The 19,865-nt window shown below is 40.1% G+C and overlaps 1 protein-coding gene across 1 annotated transcript in view; it reads left to right on the top strand.

The window, feature by feature from the left end:
• The window catches only part of ldlrad3 (low density lipoprotein receptor class A domain containing 3), a 74,017-nt gene extending 59,568 nt beyond the window's left edge, over nt 1–14,449 (top strand). Inside the window, exons 5-6 of the mRNA XM_086163470.1 lie at nt 11,711–12,107; nt 12,460–14,449. Of these exons, the coding sequence (XP_086019596.1) occupies nt 11,711–12,107; nt 12,460–12,664 (602 nt within the window). The 3' untranslated portion in view covers nt 12,665–14,449. The remainder of the gene's footprint in view (nt 1–11,710; nt 12,108–12,459) is intronic.
• Nucleotides 14,450–19,865: the final 5,416 nt, after the last annotated feature.

The raw sequence follows: 19,865 nt of genomic DNA, 5'->3' as shown, positions 1-19,865 counted from the left end.
AAGAAAAAAAGAAATGATGAGTATCTTTGTTAGTGCAGTCCCTGCAGCCTTTCTGTATTTCCCTCGTTATAAAAAGTGGTATTTCATAGAACAGTGCTACTATCTAAAGCTATTGACAAACATTCCTCATACATAGTGTTCTTAAACTGTGCTACAGCAGCCAACTGCTTTATCCACTTCACTATCTCCTTTTTTTTTCTTTCCTATCTGCCTGTATCTATAGTAGGATTAGACCTCAAGTTGATCCAGCAAAGAAAGTTTTGCTTAAGTCTGGTATGGTCTTTCAAAATTTTCTTTGTCCTTTTTCTGTAAGTCTTAAACAAAAAAAAATTCCCAAGTTATTGCACAAGGGTATGTATTGTACATTAAATCACACAGATTTCCATCAAGAGCAGTCACTCAAAGAAAATCAGACCCCTTGTTTCCACATGCATGCACTGTCTGTGTGAAAAAAGCAAGATGTCAGTGTCCATTCTTGAGGATAAAATATTAATAAAAGATCATATCAGTGTACTGTACTCATCAAAAAATGGCAAAATTATACATAGATTACTTTAGATTGTAACCTCTAATCTTTCTGAGATGTTTCAAATGAAGCATCATTAGAAAATAAGTACACAAATACTATACAAATTCATTTTTATGTTGTTTTTTTGTTTTGCTCTTTTTCATTCTTTCATTCAATACCATACTGTCTAGACACAGTTAACTTATTGATTAGTGGTCAAAGATGTAGCATAAGCAAACACAAAAATTTGTAGGTGATGTTTGATATTATGGATACAAAAACAGCCGTCATGATAGTACAGTAAACCAGTCATCACCACCAGTATAGAGGATGATTGAATGAATAATAATAACAATAATAATAATAACAATAATAGTAATTGGCAAAACTTGATTCTGGACTCACCCTCCTCTCTCTCACCTCCTCTCAAGCCTATAAAGAAAAGACATAAATCACTATGAAAAAATACTGATATAAAATGCAATCTTTGCAGAGTGAGGGAATCATCCTACCAAGAAAGTTTAAAATGGTTAATGGAACTGTTTTATATACAGTTATCCTGCCTCATCCGTACTGAGTGTTTCTATACACTGGCACCTCATTTACTTATATACACAAATAATTAATTTCTGCAAAGAAATTAATTTAAATTACTTGAGTTCTGACAAAGGTCAAACACAAATTCTTCAGTCTATTTAAACCACCACTGGTATTGAGAAAAAAATCTGCTGACTCTATGCTTAAATTTACATATGCCGTATATAAATAACATATTTACATTTTCTCAGTAAGCATTTTATTTAGAGCAAATAAACTCACAAATATACGTGTTTAGCGATCTTGCAATTTAGACAGTACTCCAGGTATTCTCAATTGCAGAGTATCTTCCCAGGTTTGCACTATTATTATCATGGACAGGAAACGTCACCTGTTTTTAGCTTTGTCAGTTGTACTTTCTAACCCACAAACTAACTCTAAACGTTTTCATACTCACTCAAGCCTTTTAACCACTTCCTGTTGTGTCCTTTATATCAGGTCCCTTACTATAATCTTCCTCCTACTCTACGGACGTTCTCCAGATGCTGAAGTCATCCATTATCTCTACCCCTCCTCCCGCTGTCCTGTGGATGCCCACCGTAAGCTTTGACTGAGTGTTATGTGGGGGTCTGATAGTGGCAAGCAATGGAGCATACAAGTTATTACAGGGCAGGCAAATAGAGGTCCGATCAAGCATGACAACCTTCCTTCCCCAAACCACCAAACACACATACACACACACACACACAAAGATAACCATACAATATAAATTTTAAAGGCATTTTATTTCTTTTTTTCTGGAAATTACTAAGACACATGTAGAGTTTTGAAGAGAAAAGCAACGGTCAGTCATATATGGGTGACATACAACACACAATATGCTCATCTTTCTCTGTGCATGCTAATGAGAACAGACATATAGTACATGATAGGGCATAGTAACAGGAACAGGGTGACAGCATGGGACATGAATATTAATAGTGGGATGCTGAAGGGATCTGGAACAGTCCAGTCGTAGAGCAGTTAACATGCTTTGCTTTCCAGGGTGGCTTGGCAGATCAGGCCTCAATCAATTAAATCGGATATGTTTTATTGTTGCAGCATTGCTGGCAGAAAATCCTCCGCAGAAAAATAATGCATTACAGAGTACAATTCGGTTGATCCTATCCTTAAGAAAAGGATATATCAAAACCTCTAATCACTCCAGAGTAGTAGTTAAAAGGCTAGCTGAAAGTACTACATTAGTGTTCAGTCTCATAAATTTTACAACCCGCCACTTGTATTGTGGCGTTCCACTGGTTGTTACATAAGTGTAGGTCAAAATGATAAAACTATTTCATATGCTGCAAATACTGTGTAGTGTCAAGCATCCACCTAATGAACAATCCAATATCCGCAATAAGATGACATTAGACTTGTATAGTCTTTAGTCCAACATCAATTGTTTCAACATCTCTTTTTGATAAAATATATCTCTGTGTCACAGTTTCCATAGAGGGTTACTTGTCTCATAAGCCGTGTATCTGTACTGACAAAGAAGACATGTTTCCTCTGTAAGATAGTGCAGACAAATAAGCATGAATGTTTCAAGTGCAGTGCTGTGAGCAGAGAGGAACAGAGACAATGGGCCTCGGCACCAATATCCTCTTGAATTTCTCACAAAAGTCTGCACCACATTCGAGTCATGGTCTTCTAACAGCAAAATTCTTTTCATCTGCTTTCTTGTCATGATGAGTCTAGGACTTAGCAGGTGGCAGATTTTATGTACTTTTTTATATATTTCCTACAAATGGCAGTTTGTGGAGTAAAGTCGACAATGATTAAAACGCACATTTTGGTGTGAGGATTAGGTCAGCTGCTGGATGTGAAAATGGATGAGCAAACATAGCTATTATGGGCAATTGTAAATGCCAATAGCAGAAGAGTGATGTGATGCTGGTACTCACATTGAGTGGACCCTACCTTAAGAGGGGCGTGCATTTGACGCACTGTGTTTGAAAAAGGATTTAAACTAGGAAGCCCACAACAATGGCAATGTACAGATGGAGGTTTTTAATCTGAACACAGGACTTAGGTGTGATATTTACAAGAATTATGATGTAAACTTTTAGAAATATACATCACATTAAGATATATATCAATATATACCTTAGATATGTCAAATACTTTCATTCCTCCATGAGTTATACAAAAGTATGTGATAATTCATTCATTGGCAGTACTGCTTATCCTGTGCTCAATCATAGTGGGGCTGGAGCCGATCTAACATTGGATGAGAGGCAAAGTTTATCCTAAACTGGTTACCAGTAGATCAGAAAGCCACATACGGTAGCGACGTACAACCAGTAACTCTTTTCCACCTACGAAAAATCTGGAGTCTTCAGCTGCTTGATTCTCTCTGTCTCTCGCACATTGACTCTCTCTCTCTTTCTGGTTATGAAAGCAAAATACATGTTAATCAACCACCCATTTTCTACTCAAGCATTAATCCCTAAAAAAATTGGCTGAATACTCGAGGGAAAATGTCTGAACAAAGCCAGTGCATCAGCACACTGTCAGGTTCAGAGCAGTCTTCTTATGTCATTTATGACATTTGGACACAGACAAGGACCGCCTTTAAGGTTGGCTGTCATGAATTTAAATGTTAGTGCTGAAATCTTGTCAAAGACAAAATATTGTAAAATTATTCTAAAAATCACTACTGATAAAGTTATTGTAATTCAAATGTGTTATTATACAGCTGTGCCTGACTGCCCTTCAATGCGAGTAGTTATTGTAGGCATGAAATGACTTTTTGATTTATATCCGGAAACAGAGTTTTTATAAGAAAATTGTATTTAAATGGAATATAGTAATGCTGCACATGGTGAATTGACATGTGACTGGATAAAACAGATTTGATCGCAGAACTATTATGTGAGACAATGTGCTATCACTAGTTACAAATAAAAAGAAGCTGTGCTGAACTACATGCCAAGATGTTGTGAAAAACAGTTCAACATCATTCCAGTGTTGAGCCTTCATTGTTTTCCCTCCACAGTAACCTTGATGTTTTGTTTGGGAGCTTTAAGGTTCGAATTCCCACTCTAATTACCAGTTTTACATCGTGTGATTAAAAGCTAAAATGCAGAAGAATCAGTTGGAATAAATCTTTTTTGATTTAGTCCAGATGCAGGCCAAAGTTTAAATGAAAAAAGGGTGTTACATAGACTGTAAAACTTAAGTAGCTTATGCTTTATTTTCCTTCCTACCTTTTTTTGTTTTGAGTATAGCGACCAGTCACTTTTAAGAGTTTTTTTTTTTCTCCCTTTTGATTCCACTCAGTTAAAGAGAAAGGCAAAAGCCAACCACAAGTTGTTGTGACTGTCCCCCTCCCTCCTCTTTCAAACTCCCCCACCATGTGGCAGGGGTTTTAGTTAGCATGCTCTGGACCAGGATGAAAAGATTTCAGGGATTTTGTTTGTATTGAATCTGAGAGCAGTGTATATGTGTGTTTGAGCCTGGGTGCATGGATGTGTTTGAACTTTGTATCTGATGAACTTGAGTATATGTTCGTGGCTGGCATGTCCTATGAGGGGACTGTATGGTAATTGCCCTGCTGTGCATCTGTTCGTGGGCACATTAAAAGCCAGATTGTCCCTCCTTCCTCTCAGCCCGGGTGAAGTGTGTGTGTTTGTTTGTGTATGTAAGTGTGCGCACGTGCGTGCACGCGTGTATCCAAATAAACATGATTTGTCTGCCCCCTAGCGGTCTCCTCCCTCCCTCTTCTCTATTGGCATCTAGTGCTGAGGTTGCTGAACTTGTCACTCCTTTTGTGCCTCATTTTATCACTCAGTCATGACCGTTACTGTGGCAACAGAGCTGGCAAATGAGCCAGCAGCCCCACACCTGTAATTAGCTTCAGTAAAAGTAACTGCAATGGGGGGGGAAAGTACTTCAATGGCCAACCCCTATCAACGTAAGACAGCTAAAGTCTTATAGCAGCAAACCCTGGAATGCTGATACCGGGGACTTATTTCTCCTCACTTTGGACTCTTTTTAAACCTCGTACTTTGTGAATATAGAATAAGTCTTCAGAGCACAGGGAAAGTACAGCACATCTGTGCAACCCCTATCTTATTCCCTAAAGAATGAGCCAAAGAGGGGGAAATATCTCAATTCTCTTTATTCAGATGTGTTTTAAGTGTGGCAATTAAGATATATGGAGGTTTTTTTTCCTCTCATCCCAGTTTCCTTTCATTTCATTTTCTTCATTCATCCTCAGTAGAGCATATTCTAATGGTTGTTAGTGATATATATTCTGTGGCAAATAGCCAATCAGAATAAAGGAGTGCATTCCATTCAAAAAGCCCTGTATCTCGGTGATTTACCAGCTTGTCTGCTGTTGATTTGCAGTGCAGTCTGGTTAAAGACAGACAATGGACTGCGTTGGAACTTATTTGAAGCAATGAGCACATTGTGAGCCAATATCAGCCTTCATTGTGCTCCTGTCTCTGCATACAATTTCCTGATTGTTGGCATGCACAGATACTTAGTCATGTCCTCAAAAGAGTCTTCTTTGTTTTTATTTTGTCGGCTCACTGAGTAATTTTGTACTGCAGTGTTATGCAGGTTTTCTGCATTCTGGTTGGGAGGTGCATTTCATGTATATAAAGGAATATAGGTCTAGTTGATCAAATATTTAATGTAATATAAAGGGAGAATTCATCATACAGACTATATGATGAAGTGTTTACATAGACCATGCTTACAAGCCATTGTGGCATAGCTTTTGGGTTCCGTGTAAAATACTGGCTTTTTTTTTTTTTTTTTGAGGCACTAAAAGCTCCTAATGAGGTTGTGTATTGATCCTTTCATTTCCCCACATGCCATCATGAGGTTAACATTTTTCATCTGTTTGCTTGCTTGTTTTGGTTTTGTTGAGCTGTTATTCCATGTAAATGGGATGATGGTTCAGAATTAAATTTCTTATTCATATTCTCGTCTCCCACGGGATGAATTTCAACCTCTGGTCCTTCATCATTGTTAAATTTTAAATTTTTCCAAATCTTCACTCCATGATGATATTCCTGTAAAATCTCGAACATCCAGTCAGCCACAGTATGATTATTATATAGCTGCTGTTCTCAGTTAAGATCACTTTGATATTCATGAATAATCGCAATGTGCACTTTTCATTGAAACAGTGAAGCAAGAAACTTGAATGTGCATCATTGGAAAAATGATTGCATGTCTGTTACAAGCCTCAAAGATTCATTTTACATTTTGCCTGATATGACCTATTCAATGAATAGTAACAGTGATATTTAAAATAAGGAACTGAAACACCTATCCAAGAAAAAAATGTTAGGCTACCAGAGGTACTGTGGCGGGATGCAGGAGGTCTCTGCGACTCTTACGCTTTCTCGGAAGAGTAATCTACAATAGTAGATGTGTGTGCACAATACCTAACAGACACTGCACTTCAATCTGACCATGTTGCCTTGGAAATACCCACGTGTTTTCTGTCTTTCTACTTTCAACCCCTTTACTTTGCCCACTGCCGCCTTGTACGTGACCTCCGTGTGTCCCTGTAATTCTCTCCTCTCATGCTAGGGTAATAAAATTGATGCAGGCGGAAGATAATTAAATGCAAAAACAGGCCGTGAGAGGCGGACAGTGAGAGACAAACTAGGGCTAGGCAGTATAAATGTCCCAAAAAAGCACTCTAATGAATAGAGTAGAGAATAGGCCTATCGTAGCTGTTATGTACCATAAAGGCAAGCCCCATGGCATCTCGGTAAATAATCAACAAGTGGGAAGAGAAGTGGAATAACAGCATAGAGAAAATGGATCTGAGAAGCACAGAGCTGAAGGAGAGGGAGGCATTAGAGGAGAGAGAAGAGGTGGTAACAATAGGCAGTATGGGGTGGAGAGTGGGGGTTAGGTGGAGATGTGGAGAAAATGCACTCTGATGTAATTAAAGTGGTGGAGTTGAAAGGACGTACCTTAGTGCCCCAAACAACCCCCCCCCCCACCTCCACATATGAAGGGCTGAAAACAGTACAGGCTCTGTAAGGCACCACTGTTACTGGAAGAGTTCTTCATTGAAGTTATCGATGTGGAACACTATCCACTGGAGCCACCCAGGGAGATTTTCAGGAAAGAAATTTAGGCTAGGGTCAATATGAAGAGCTCTTCTATGTATGTATTAAAGCATAGCAAATGTTGTCATTTCTGTTTGACAAAGGTTTTGCTACTAAACCAGGGAACTGCTATGTCAAATTTCAGTGAAAAAACAGAAACATTTGAGTCTGGACTAATTTTTAAATACCTTTCAGAGAGAAGACAGTAAAGCGCACACATTCAAGGATGTATAAATAAAAATGGATTGGGTAACAACAATAACAATAATAATAATAATAATAATAGTGTGCTGTAGATTTCTATTTTTGTCATATCAGATTAGGATACATCAATGTAGTGTCCAAATCCCCTTTTTTTTTTCTTCTTTCAATCCTTTTTCCATGTTAATCTGGGATTTGGGACAGTTTCTCATTACATAAGTCAAGGTTTTTTAGGACAGAGGGTGCAGCATCTGAAATCATTAAAAAATGTGTTAACTGTCAATCGTCACCTTGTCTGACATGAAAACGTGAAATAACAGTCTCTCAGAATAAGAGGAACAACATTTTCATCAAATTTCTACTGAAACTGTGTATGCATGCAGTATTTAGACAGTATAAAGGGTTGAGCTGTATCAAGAAGTCCTTCACAAACATTTTAAACATTATAATGATTAAAATGGAGGGAACAAGTTCTACCACATCATTTCCAACCATTTATTTTGATCACATAGATATGAAAAGGGGGGCTTCTGAGATGTGAGGGGAAGGCTTTTTTGCAATATATCAGTATCATAAAATCCCTTCAGGTACTTATTTATGGAAAAGAGGTCAGTGTATACAACCGAATCCTTGCCAGTTTTTTATATCTTCACAGCTGACTTTCCAGCTTTGAAGTAAATCTTTTCAGGACCTCATCCTCAACCTAAGCGATTGATTGGTCATAAAAAGAAGTCATTTGTTTTAACTGGACACCCCCATAAGTTTAGTAACTCATATCTTCTTCATTTCCATTCTGTTGACTTGTATGTGACACAGGGCTATTATGTAGTTGAACGGTTTATGAAAGGAAAGCTTCCATTACTTAAGACTTTGCCTTCCCTGAGGTCAGAAGTGTATTCGCTCGTCTGCAATTGGTCAAAAGCATACCAAGTTGGACTGGACAGGAAAACCTCTGGTGAACTTGGATTCTCAACTTTGATCATGACAGCTCCATTTATTACATTTTGTTGATCGTGACTGTCAGATTTGCCGGTAGGTTGAGGAATGGTTGAGTTCGGCACTCATCGGAGTTTGATCACACACATCATTTTAATGAAAGCAATATTATCATTTTGAATAACATCTTATTTCATAAAGCTTCTTCTTGTAGATCAGCCATGCAGTTCTTTGATGTGCATGTCTATGAATACATTATGCTAGGCCAATGGATCATGCTCTGTTCTTATAAGCAAAAACCCCACTTTTTGAATATATAAGAGGTAATCGCACCATCCTAATACTGGAAGTAGATGTAATGGGCGCAGAATGAAAGGGGTGGACACACAGGACCTCTGAGCAACATACAAGAAAGCAGCGTGCTTCAGTTTGCTCTCTCTTCTTCCTTGTCTTTTCATCTCTTGTGTGATTTGACACAGTCTCCCAGACCTTTAATGTTAATGCACTAAATGAGCTCCAGTTTTCAAAGTTGCAACATTATAAATATGTTTTTTGTGTATTACTCTGTACTCCCCCGAGGGTTTCATTGAATTCTGATTGTAGGATGGCAGTCATGGTGTCTCTTTATGTTTTTTTTTTTTTTTCCTTTTTTCCCCCTGGTAATTATGTAAATATTTCATCTTTGTTTTGGCCTTTCTCTGCTAAGAGTACGGTTTGTAATTAATTGGTAGCGTGAAGGACGGGCCAATTTAAAATCAGAGGGAGGAGGGGTGAAGGGAGGCTTATTTTATTGGTCAGTGTCTGATTCAGAAAGAGGACGGGTGGAGCATCTGAATTAGATTTAATTAAGGCATGGGGCCCCTGAATACACACCGCCACATAAATAGGGTATATCCCAGGCTGGTAGGTTTACAACAGTATGTGTGTGCACTCGACATTCTATTGAACCTTCAAGGTCAGATGGACAGAAGAAACATGGAGGAGGCTTACAGGGAAAAATCAAGCTGAACCCCCAGCTCTAATTATAGCTTTTAGGTTTGTTCTGTAACATTTATTCTCTCTTTCTCTCTCTTTCTAACTCCCAGAGTCAGGTTTATTGAGGAATAGTGTGGAAAAAATCCAAAGAGAAAAACACCATCCAAGCTTTTTCCTCCCTCGTCCCAGTTAATATGCTATGGGAGGATGACCACTAGATGGCCTTACCATATAGATATATTAAGAGGCTGCAAGTTTGATCTTCCCATTTGACCTGGCCGAAAGCAAATCGATGTGTTCTCATGAGCTTCACTTCACCATATGAATCCCACTCACAATAACTTTTTGTACCTCAGTTCACCTCCCAATATCACCTGGGTTCCTATACATCGCTCACAGTACTATTTCTTCACATTGTATTATGATCGTAAAAAAATTGCACCGTGCGGTGTTTCTTGAAAACATCCTTCTTGGTGTGTGAGACAGTAAGTTGTGTTTTCTGATTATTGGGCTGAATGATATGTTTGTTAATAGTGTCTGGTTGAGATTAATCCACTCTCATTGTTTTTTTGTTTTCAACGGAGGTTGAACCCAAATGTCACCTTAGAAACAGGAGGTCTCTGCTTGTTCTGCTTGAGGTTGTGAGTTCCAGGAGACACAGTACCACACCAGGGGACAGTGCATAAAAATCAATAAGGAATTGTGGAAAAATATGTGATATATTGCTGAATCAATATTATTACACATTACTACACATCATATTATTAACTCTGATTTAGATTATCTTTATTTGTTGAATCTCAATCATGTTCACTTAAGTAGGAGTATAACCTCTCAGATCTTTTTCCCCCACCAGCATAAAAGATAACAGAATTAATACCATCAATAGATTAAAAAACATAACAAAATCTATATAATTACAATAAAATTATTCATATAATTTTCAATAGAAATTAAAAAAAAAATGTTTTGTTTAGTTTCAGTCTAAAACAGAGGGCTTCCTCTCATGGCCATTTTAGTTACTTTTCTTCTGAGAGTCAAACCTATAATTGACTCAAACAGGGTCACACCAGCTCACTGCTTGCAGATCCCTTGACAGTTGGAGCTTTTGCTTGTTACATTTGGGGATAATTACCCTGTGGTAAACACAAAATCCATGAAGTCACTATAAGCCCTGGATATTTCAAGTCTCTGAATAGAGGATTCTCTTCTTTGCAGTTTCCGGACATGTAATCTTTACAGATGGAGGCAGATTCACTCTATTGATTTTAACCTGGAGATATCTTGTAATGCTCATTTTGTAGCAAATTTTCTGGTCAATATCCTCCACTGCCTTCATCGTGGCTAATGGAAAGAGATAAGCAGCCATTGGACTTCATGACATGCATTAATATATGAATTATGTTAAGCAGAAACACAAAAACCTGGAACACAGAAACTACTGCACTGTTCATTTTGAACTTTTTATGAGGCACCCTGAGGTTTGATGTTTATAGCCCCAAGAGGCCCCGGTGTAATTTGAACTGAAACCGCAACTGTAAAATAGTTTTATGCAGCTCATTCCTCATTAGCACAGCCTTTCTACACTGCTGTGATAAATCTCCCTTTTCTCTTTTCTCCTAATACAACATCACTGTCTGCCAGCAAGTAGCTGAAACACCACTTAAATGAACTTCACCCTAAGTGCCTGAATGAAATTCTTCCTGTAATATCAGTTGGCTGAAATGTTTAAGGGCTATTCCTTCGTGCCATCTGGCATAAAAAGCCACAGTGCTCTCTGGCCTCGTAGTCGTCACATTCCTGATTTGAAGCTGCTCAGTGATTCTTACTTGTTGCCCGGGCTCTCATCGTGAAGTTCCCCGCTCCCCTAAGTTGTCTGCAGAAACACCCCTCTCTGCTACAAACTAATCTGCCATGGCCCCCAGTGCTCTGCTTCCTTGTCTCATCTGCACACAGAGCAGACTTGAGCAGCGCCTTATCTGCAAGTACTGTAAGCTGTTTTGCTCATGCAAAGACTTACTCAGCTTTTATTCTTTCTCATCATAAAGAGTGGAATTTCTCTTTTTTTTTTTTAAGTAACACCGTACATGACCCATGGAGGTTTTCTCCTCATTTCAAGGAGTGTTTTGATCGAGATGGCTTGCTCCTGTACTTGTTACTAGTCTCGTATTGGAGAGAAGCTGTACTAAAAAGTGCATTTCAAAATATAGGTCCAGGCAGTTTAGTTCCCTGACTCTGCAAAGTCATAATTAATTATCTTGTCTCGGCAAACCTCCTCCCCCAGTACCAACTCTGAAGTGATCCCACCTCTTTCCTTCCCTTATTCTCTTCTGGGATTCTCTCCTTTTATCAACCATTTTCTCCGACCGCCTACATCCTTATGCCTGCTTCCATCCTCATTTAAAATCTCCTTTGTCGTCCCCCACAGAAGCTCCTGGGCAGGATTACGTGACACTCGACTACCATCTGCGTTACTACCCCAGCATCACTTATGCCGTCATTGGCAGCGCTGTCATCTTTGTCTTGGTCGTGGCATTGTTGGCATTGGTGCTCCATCATCAGAGGAAGCGGAGCGCCCTTCTGCCCAGAGGTGTCAGAGGGGGCTCGCATCACCACCACCAGCCTTTGCTTCTGTCCCGTTTGGTCATCTTGGATCGTGGTCACATGCATGCCGGAGGTCCGGGTCTGTCCCCTGGATCCACCACTGCGGCCAGCCAGTATAACGCCACTCCTCAGGCACTACAGCTGCTTTCTGGGACCTTGTGCCCCTCCAGCCTGTCAATGGACTCACCTCCATCATACTCACAGGCTGTCCTGGATGTCAGGTGAAGACAAAAAAAATCCCAACAAATGATTGGATAGTCATGACTTAGTCCCTGTAACCATGATGCCATGAGATTGTTTTACCCATTAGTACATAAATCTGTTTGTGTAGCCACAAACAAAAATGTTTTGTTTAACTACTCATTATGGTGAACCATACATAAATTTCTTACATACATAAACCAATTTAAACTTAATTCATTACCAGATTGGATAAAAGGACGTATGTCGCCTTTCAGCCTTTCTTATAAAAATCTGAGAAAGGTCTTTTTTTGATATTTGCACTTTTAACTTCTCCCCATCACAATTTATTCTAACATACAATCACACATCTTTTCATCTGTCTTTCCCTAGCCGGCCTCCCTGGTTTGATCTCCCACCTCCTCCTTACCTACCAGATGGGGACGTACCTCCAGAGGGAGAGCTGCCTCAATACGAGGCACCCCAGGAGGCTTCAACCCCCCCTACGGTGCATCCAAGTGCACCATCCACACCCAGAACTGCGGTCTCGAACACACAGCTGAGTTCAAACTCCGGGGAGGAGTCAGAGCAGCTGTAGCCTCTCATCAAACTGAAAATAGTTGGGTCTTCTCAGTTGAGCTTGAGGGAAGGACATGGCTGCAGGGACAGTCCAGAGCACTGGTCTGCTGAGACTAAACATGGACGGGGACCCTAAAAAATATCCTGATCTCACTGCCTTAGTTTACTGAAGCACTGGATTAATTCGCTCAACCTTGTTTATTGGCGACCCCTGCTGGGTTCTTGTAGTATCATATCATTGTTAAAACATTCAGTTTTTGCTTAATTGTGCCTCCTTTAATTAAACAGTTCATCTGATTGTGAAGGTGAGAACACCAAGTAAAAAAAACAAACAAATGAAAAAAATTGTCGTTATGATAACAACTTGATATTTGTTAAATATGCTCGCTTTGGCATAACTAGCAATCAACTTACTGCAGAAGGAGTGTAACCATGGACTGTTACAAAGTTAAGTTGCATTACTTTCCTTGTGTACCACAATTTTGGCAAAGTTGTGCTTGTTTGTGCTTGATTTAATGTCAGTCAATTGAAGTTTCCTTCACATGGTATTCAAAGTACCTGAACACATGGTGAAGCTATTTAATGCCACATTGAATGACTTAGTATTATATGCTTTTTCCTCTGTTCAAATTGAAGTTTTTAAGTAATCAAAAAAAAAAACAATAATGAAATACATACACACAGCTCTGTGTATGGCTCTGCAAATAATTTTTCATTGTTAATGTGAAAAATCATTTTTATGAGGATTGGGAAATTAACATTTTATAACAATGTGTGGTAGTTCAACTCAAACCATGTGTTCTCACCGAGTTGGGATGCAGAAATGTTTTAGAAAATCAGCTGAGGTTTTGTGTGGAGTTTGGATTTTGTATTTTTGTATTTTTAGCATGCCTTAAGTGGTAAATTCCATGTTAAAAATGAAGAGGACCATTGAGAGATCATGAAATTATGCTAAGTAAGGATTATGAAAAACCATATCATTGCAATGTGAGATTCGTTAACCATTCCTCTGAGAAAAGAGCCAATTGTGATTTTTCCTAAAGATTCTGTCAGTCCCTATTACTGGCCAGTTTGGCCCCTTGTGCCTTTTAAAAATATAATTTCTGGGTTCAATCTGGACCATGATGCTACATTACATTGCTACCTACTGAGCATCCAAGAAGCTCTTGACATTTCAAATGTAAATAACTGTAATTGTTTGATTTTCAGAGAGTTGTATTTTACCATTGAACTCAACAACTGAAGGATATGTGTTTCAATGTACTTTTGTCTTGCGGCCCTTTTTTGAGCCGCTCAGATGCGGTTTAGCAGTGTAAATGAGAAATAGGTAAGATAAAGAAATTTATTTAAAAGCAAAACCACATTTAGTGTGAAATAAGTTTAGAGAAAAGGTTATTGCGTAACAGTGAATTGTACTTGGTGCTTTGCGTCTCACAATTTTAGGAAAAGTATGATGCTATAATGCAAGCCCATGGATAACATTCAAACCAAAGAAAATAATTTTATCCTTTTCCAGAACTGTATCTCTTTCCAAAGGAATAATCATGTGTCTGCAACTGTTTGTACTTTTAAAGTATAACCATTCAAGTCATGTTATCCGCTGTAAAACTGGAAAAAAACTATAACACTTCTCAGGACAAGATTTCTACCAGTTGGCTTTGTTGTTCATATCTTCTGGTTTTAAAAGTTTATCATTTATTTTCAATATCTTTCTAGTGATAAGGTGAACTATTAACATATTTTTGACATTTGATCACCATATTTTTTTCTCTTTATCCTGTATAATAAAACTATACAATTCTGACTAAGGCCTTTGTTTACATTTTTATTTTTTTTAGTTTAGGTTTTTGTTTGGAGATGAATCATTCATGAGATTTTCCAGCGCTGGAGAAATTACAACAGTAGCTAAAATTATACAAAGATTTGTAAACATTAAGGTACACCTCAGTAATCATCCACTCAAAGTCTTCCATCAAATGTTACTTCACTTATAATCAATTTTTGGGGGGAACCAATACAAAATAACTAATTAACTTCATGCAGAACACAGAATCGCAATTATGACTGTCAACCATGAGTAATATGTCTTGAAGCAGGCTTGTTATACCAAATTTAAAGAAGAGCCAGTTTTACAAAGTAAGAAGAGCATTTTGAAGAGCACTATCTTATTGTATTCAGAGTCGATTGACATAGGTAAGATGGCAAAGCTTTTTGGGATGCTTTGTCTCATATTTGGCATTAAGCAGCTACAGATCCATCATTCATGTTATAAAACGCAGGAGCATTCGAAGAGCATGTAAAAATCATTATCAAAGGTTGAATATGATTGAATTGAATATGATATATTGAATATGATTTATTATTTCCATTATAGATATGTCTGTTCACTCAGGGAAGCAGTATTTCAAGAAACTTCATAATATTTATGTTTTAAAGGCTGAATCTTGCAATCTGGAGGCCTGTTGACTATCCGCATCCTTCCTCTCAGTATCAATATAATGTTATATTTACACCAAGAGGTGGCGCTGTGATGCCATCATAAATTTACAGCCTCAGTTAGCAGACACGCCTCATTGCCTTCACAGTGTTTGTTTATTTTGACACGTGTTCACTTTTGTTGTTGTTACTTTTCTATTCTTAAAAAAAATTCTAACATCTATATGATATCTTTTCACATTAATTTCATTCGATTCCCTGACTGCTTGTATCTTTTTGGATGCTTGGCAACCATCTGCGTTTCTAATGACACCATGTTCAACAAGTAAATGGATGAATGCCCCCCCTCCCTTATTATTGTAACAACCCCCAAACAAATCTAGACCCAGCATCTCATCTCGCCTCTCAATTCCAAGCATATGCATCACATTGAGCGGCAGGGTGCGATACCATCTCTTGACAACACAAAGCCATCCTTTTCCTTGTCGCTGCCGTCATTTTACCTGTCACTTCCCGCCTTAACTCATCTCTTATTTCCGTGCCCTTCACCCCATCTCATTCAGTGTAAGGATCTTTTTTTTTTTCTCCTTGCCTCCCTCTCCTCTACCTCATCTTAACCTGGCGTAATTATTCCTTGACTAAACAGGCTGTAATTAAAAGGGATCCATATTTATATCTGCCTTTCTTTCTTGCTTTGCTTTTTCTGCATGATAGCAGGTGATGGGCAGGAAGTAGTTTTTGAAGTTAATTGTCCACCCTATCCCCCACCCCAACCTCCGACTTGTGTCTGCAGGGAAAACAACAGAAAAATTAGATTAGATGAAAAGTCGACGGGACATCACTTATTCAGGCAGATGAGGAAGGTTATTAAAGAAAATCTGTGGCATTATTACAATATAGTGGTGCAGACTTGAGTGTCATGAGTGTCTTGTCCCGCATGATCACCGCTGTTAGTTTTCACAGATAATGCAACGAACTTCACTTAAACTGCCTAAAAAACTCAGCTCACAGTATAATTTCATTTGGTGCTGAATAGGTTTTTTGGGGTTTCGCTGTATCCTGATGTTGTTTTTTTTGTCATTTTTTTTTCACTGAAGGAAAAAAAATAGTGTAAGTGTCAAGTGGGAATATAAATACAGATTTAGCAACAAAAAAAGTAATCACTTTCGGTATTCACTTTCCATAAGCAGCTATCTTGTGGCCACTTTTATTCACACGTATACACACATGCATCCACTTGGCTGCTGTGCCATCGTTCCAGTGAGCTGGAGATAAGACCCGGTGTTTTCACATGTAAATGGTGTGAGAGTGAAGGGGAAGGAGGGTGTATTGTCAGGATGGAGCAGCTCTTTGGGGCTTTGAGGAACTCTGCTGAGGGTTTGGCCAGTGTGTACCTTATCAGATGAAGAGCAGGCCTATGGGGGAAGGAGGGGTCGGCGAGGGCCGGGAGCTGGGTAGGGTTGAGGGGGCCAACAGGAGAATAGAACAGCTGGCGGAGTCACGCGTGCAACCCCAAAAACATACAGAGCCCAGACACGCTGAGCATGGTGGGAATCTCCTCAGTTAAGAGATCCACAAACACACAGCCTCTTGTGTTATCATCAGCCACCAGCCAGCAAGCCTGAGCGCATAATCATACACACACACGGGAGCAGGGATAGGCCGGCATTTCAAATAGTCGCTGACGCACAGACGCACAAAAAAACATTTAAAAATGCACATTTCCATACAGGCGTCTTTACAACACATTAGACTAACACAGGAAGAGAAAGAAACCGAGGGTCAGCCATACTCCCAGATAGCTAAATACCATTCATTCAAAAATAGTCCTTTAGTATGGAGATGACCAATACTTTCATTTGCCAGCTGCTTTCTATGTCCTGCTCCTGTTTACTTGTCAGCATCAATCCCATGATTGGACCCTGATAGTCATTCACTCTCTGGGACATTTTGGTTATAAAATTAAAAAAGGCCCCAATGGGCAAACTAAATGCGACTATCCTCTGAACTCGATTCACCGTTCATTTTGTCCAATGGGTAGATGAAACAACCATTCAGTTACATTATTTAGAGCTGTGATGACTAAATACTTGTTGAATAAGATTAAAAAAAACACATTAATGCATAAAATATACGGTCCTTCACTGCAAATCAGCAGATATATCAATAAATCAGCCAGCATACCAATAGAGAATAAACGTCCCTCATATATAAACATTTATGTGTATTATATGCATAAGTCAGAGCAGTATTAGCAGCTGAAACAGTAACACTTCCCTGCCTAAGAAAAGATCAGGGGGTCTACCTCTTGTCCTCTCCATTCAGGCCAGTGTTAAACACACAAACTAGCATGCTAATGGGTAATCCCTGAGGACCAGCCACCTTTGTCAAAACCCAGAGAGGATGTCTCTCTCTAGGCACTGGGTGACAGCCACCAGGCTGCCTGCGACTGGACAGCCAGCAGGTTGCCACATGCTGATCTCAGTCCAGCAGGATGCCAGCAGGTTGCCAGGCCCTGATTGCTATCTGATGGGCGGAAGATTGGCGTCTGTCCTGATTTCCTTTTCGTTTCGTTTTTTTTTTCTGCCTGCAGTGCACCAGGGGGCTTGATATCTTTCTTGGTGAGAAAAAAGTAAAAGTGTGGCGTAGTTGCCATAGGGGCGCTTTGTCATGCAGCAGGTGGTCTGTATGTGTCAACAAAGAGCTCCAGTTAATCTGATGGACTACAGTGGGAGTGGTATGGGGCTGCTACTTTGACTGTTTGTCTCAAAACCCCATTCAGTGACCTCAAGAACAATGCGAAGCATGTCAAGTAAGCTTTAGAAACAAATGGTTGATTTACATTCAAATATGGCATGAATAGGTGATTTGATTATAACAGAGCATTTGGCAATAAATGCAATTTTATGATGCAATTTTATGACAGAATAATGACATTTTGGGGGAAATGGAGATGCTGAAGGGCTCTAGGAATGGGGATGTGGTTATGTATTTCTATAGATTAGGACATTCCACATTGCAAGGTGGACGGAAGGGGTGGGGGGGTCAGGAAATTCCTCAGTGCAAGGTGCATGAAGGAGACCAGAGGAGGAGGGCCGTCTCTTGGGAATTGTTGCAGTCCTCATCTACATGATGCGCTGCCCAGATTAAATAAGGCACAAAGAGTGGAAGAGGCTTTACAACTGATGAGGTTGTGATGTACCACGTGTGTGGTATTTTATGTTATTGGCCAGTGGATAGGTGTGAGATGATTAGTTTAAACAATCTATCCAGCCCTGGTTCTATACTGTCTGTGGTGAAATATTGCAGCATCACACAGACTCCGCACACTCATCTGTCTTCTGATCCCCAAGAGAACAGAGCTCCACATACAGTTACATTCAGGACTCACGCACCCACTTCCACACATGGGTTTGACACACCGCTGTGCTACACTGAAACTGCTTATTTGAAATATATGCACACTCATTTCAGATAGTTGTACCATGATGAGACAGAAGAGGGGGTTCCTCACCGGAGCCCCCCAACAGAATTGAGTTTATTTCAAGGTATAATAGAAAATCATTCACCCTCAGCATCTAGGGAAAAAGCTCATGGATGCGTACCCCCCCTTATTTTTACTTGCGCAAGATCATCGTGCAAACAACAGATCAGAATGGTTTTGTCACTAAGTGGCATGATATTTGATTTGTGTTCTGGGGGAATTATGCAATTGTTGCTGTAAAATGTGTGTGTGCGTCTCAGATGTTATGTGATCGCCTCTGATAATTTTCTGATCATGTATTGCTACTGTAAACCATCTCTCCTGGTTCTGTGGCTGAAATGCTTCAGGCTGAGAACAGAATCTTTCCAGGAGATCCTTCAGGGGAGTTGTCTCCCACACGATGCGAAAAACTTGTACTCTCCTCACAGACAATTCCCCACCCGCTGCATCATTCTTTTTCATACATCTGTCGGTACATATTGCTGGGACGGTCGTATCCCTTTCACACTTCTTCCCCGCTGCCCCTCCACCCCCCTTCATTTTCATCCACACGCTTTCACAACGAAACACACACAACTAGAAAGCTCTCCCTCCCAGACAAAATCCGCCCACCGCCCAGGGCCACCCCATGCCTCGCACGTTCCTCTCAGACAGGGAGCACGACACTGGGCCCCTCCATCCGAGTCCTCACTGTGGGCCCCCCACCCCCCCACCCCCAACTCAGCCGAGCCCTCCAGTTCCATCCATCATATCTGTCCCCCCAGCCTCTATCACACCCCTACAAAGGATGCTGGCCCAAAGAAAAGAAAAGCCAAAAAAAAAGGGAGAAGAATACAGCCGCTACCATGCAGAACAGTGCTGGCCGGAGCACCGTCTTTTGTTCCGGGACCTGCCTCCCGGTGCCTCGTCTCCCCTGCAAACACACCCTCTTCTCTGCAAACAACAGCGCCAAGGTTTGGGGGACGGACCCGGGGTGTGGTGCTATCTAAAGCAGTATAGTTTGTCCCCCATGATGGCCCCCTGGTCACCAGCAGACCCTGTGTGTTGAGCTGTCAAACGGAGCCGCCCTTGCCCACCCCTTGCGTCCATGGGCACTCCCTTTGGGAGGTAGTAGGAGGCCCCAAGATCCTGACTCGGGGGCCCACAAGTACCGGCTCACTGTGCTTCGCCGACCTGACCACTGAGACTCTGTGAAGTGGAAATGTGGAACTCAGGTGAGGAGGGAGAATCACGGCCCATCTGTTGGTAACATTGGAAAAAAAAAATGGATTTTAGATAGCTTGACATCAGAGACACCTGT

The sequence above is a fragment of the Fistularia commersonii genome, chromosome 17 (assembly GCF_037954325.1).
Source record: "Fistularia commersonii isolate RoL2024-O1a breed Wild chromosome 17, RoL_Fcom_v1.0, whole genome shotgun sequence".
NCBI lineage: Eukaryota > Metazoa > Chordata > Actinopteri > Syngnathiformes > Fistulariidae > Fistularia > Fistularia commersonii.
The sequence above is the reverse complement of the archived record's forward strand: the minus strand, read 5'-3'. Positions and strand labels throughout refer to the sequence as shown.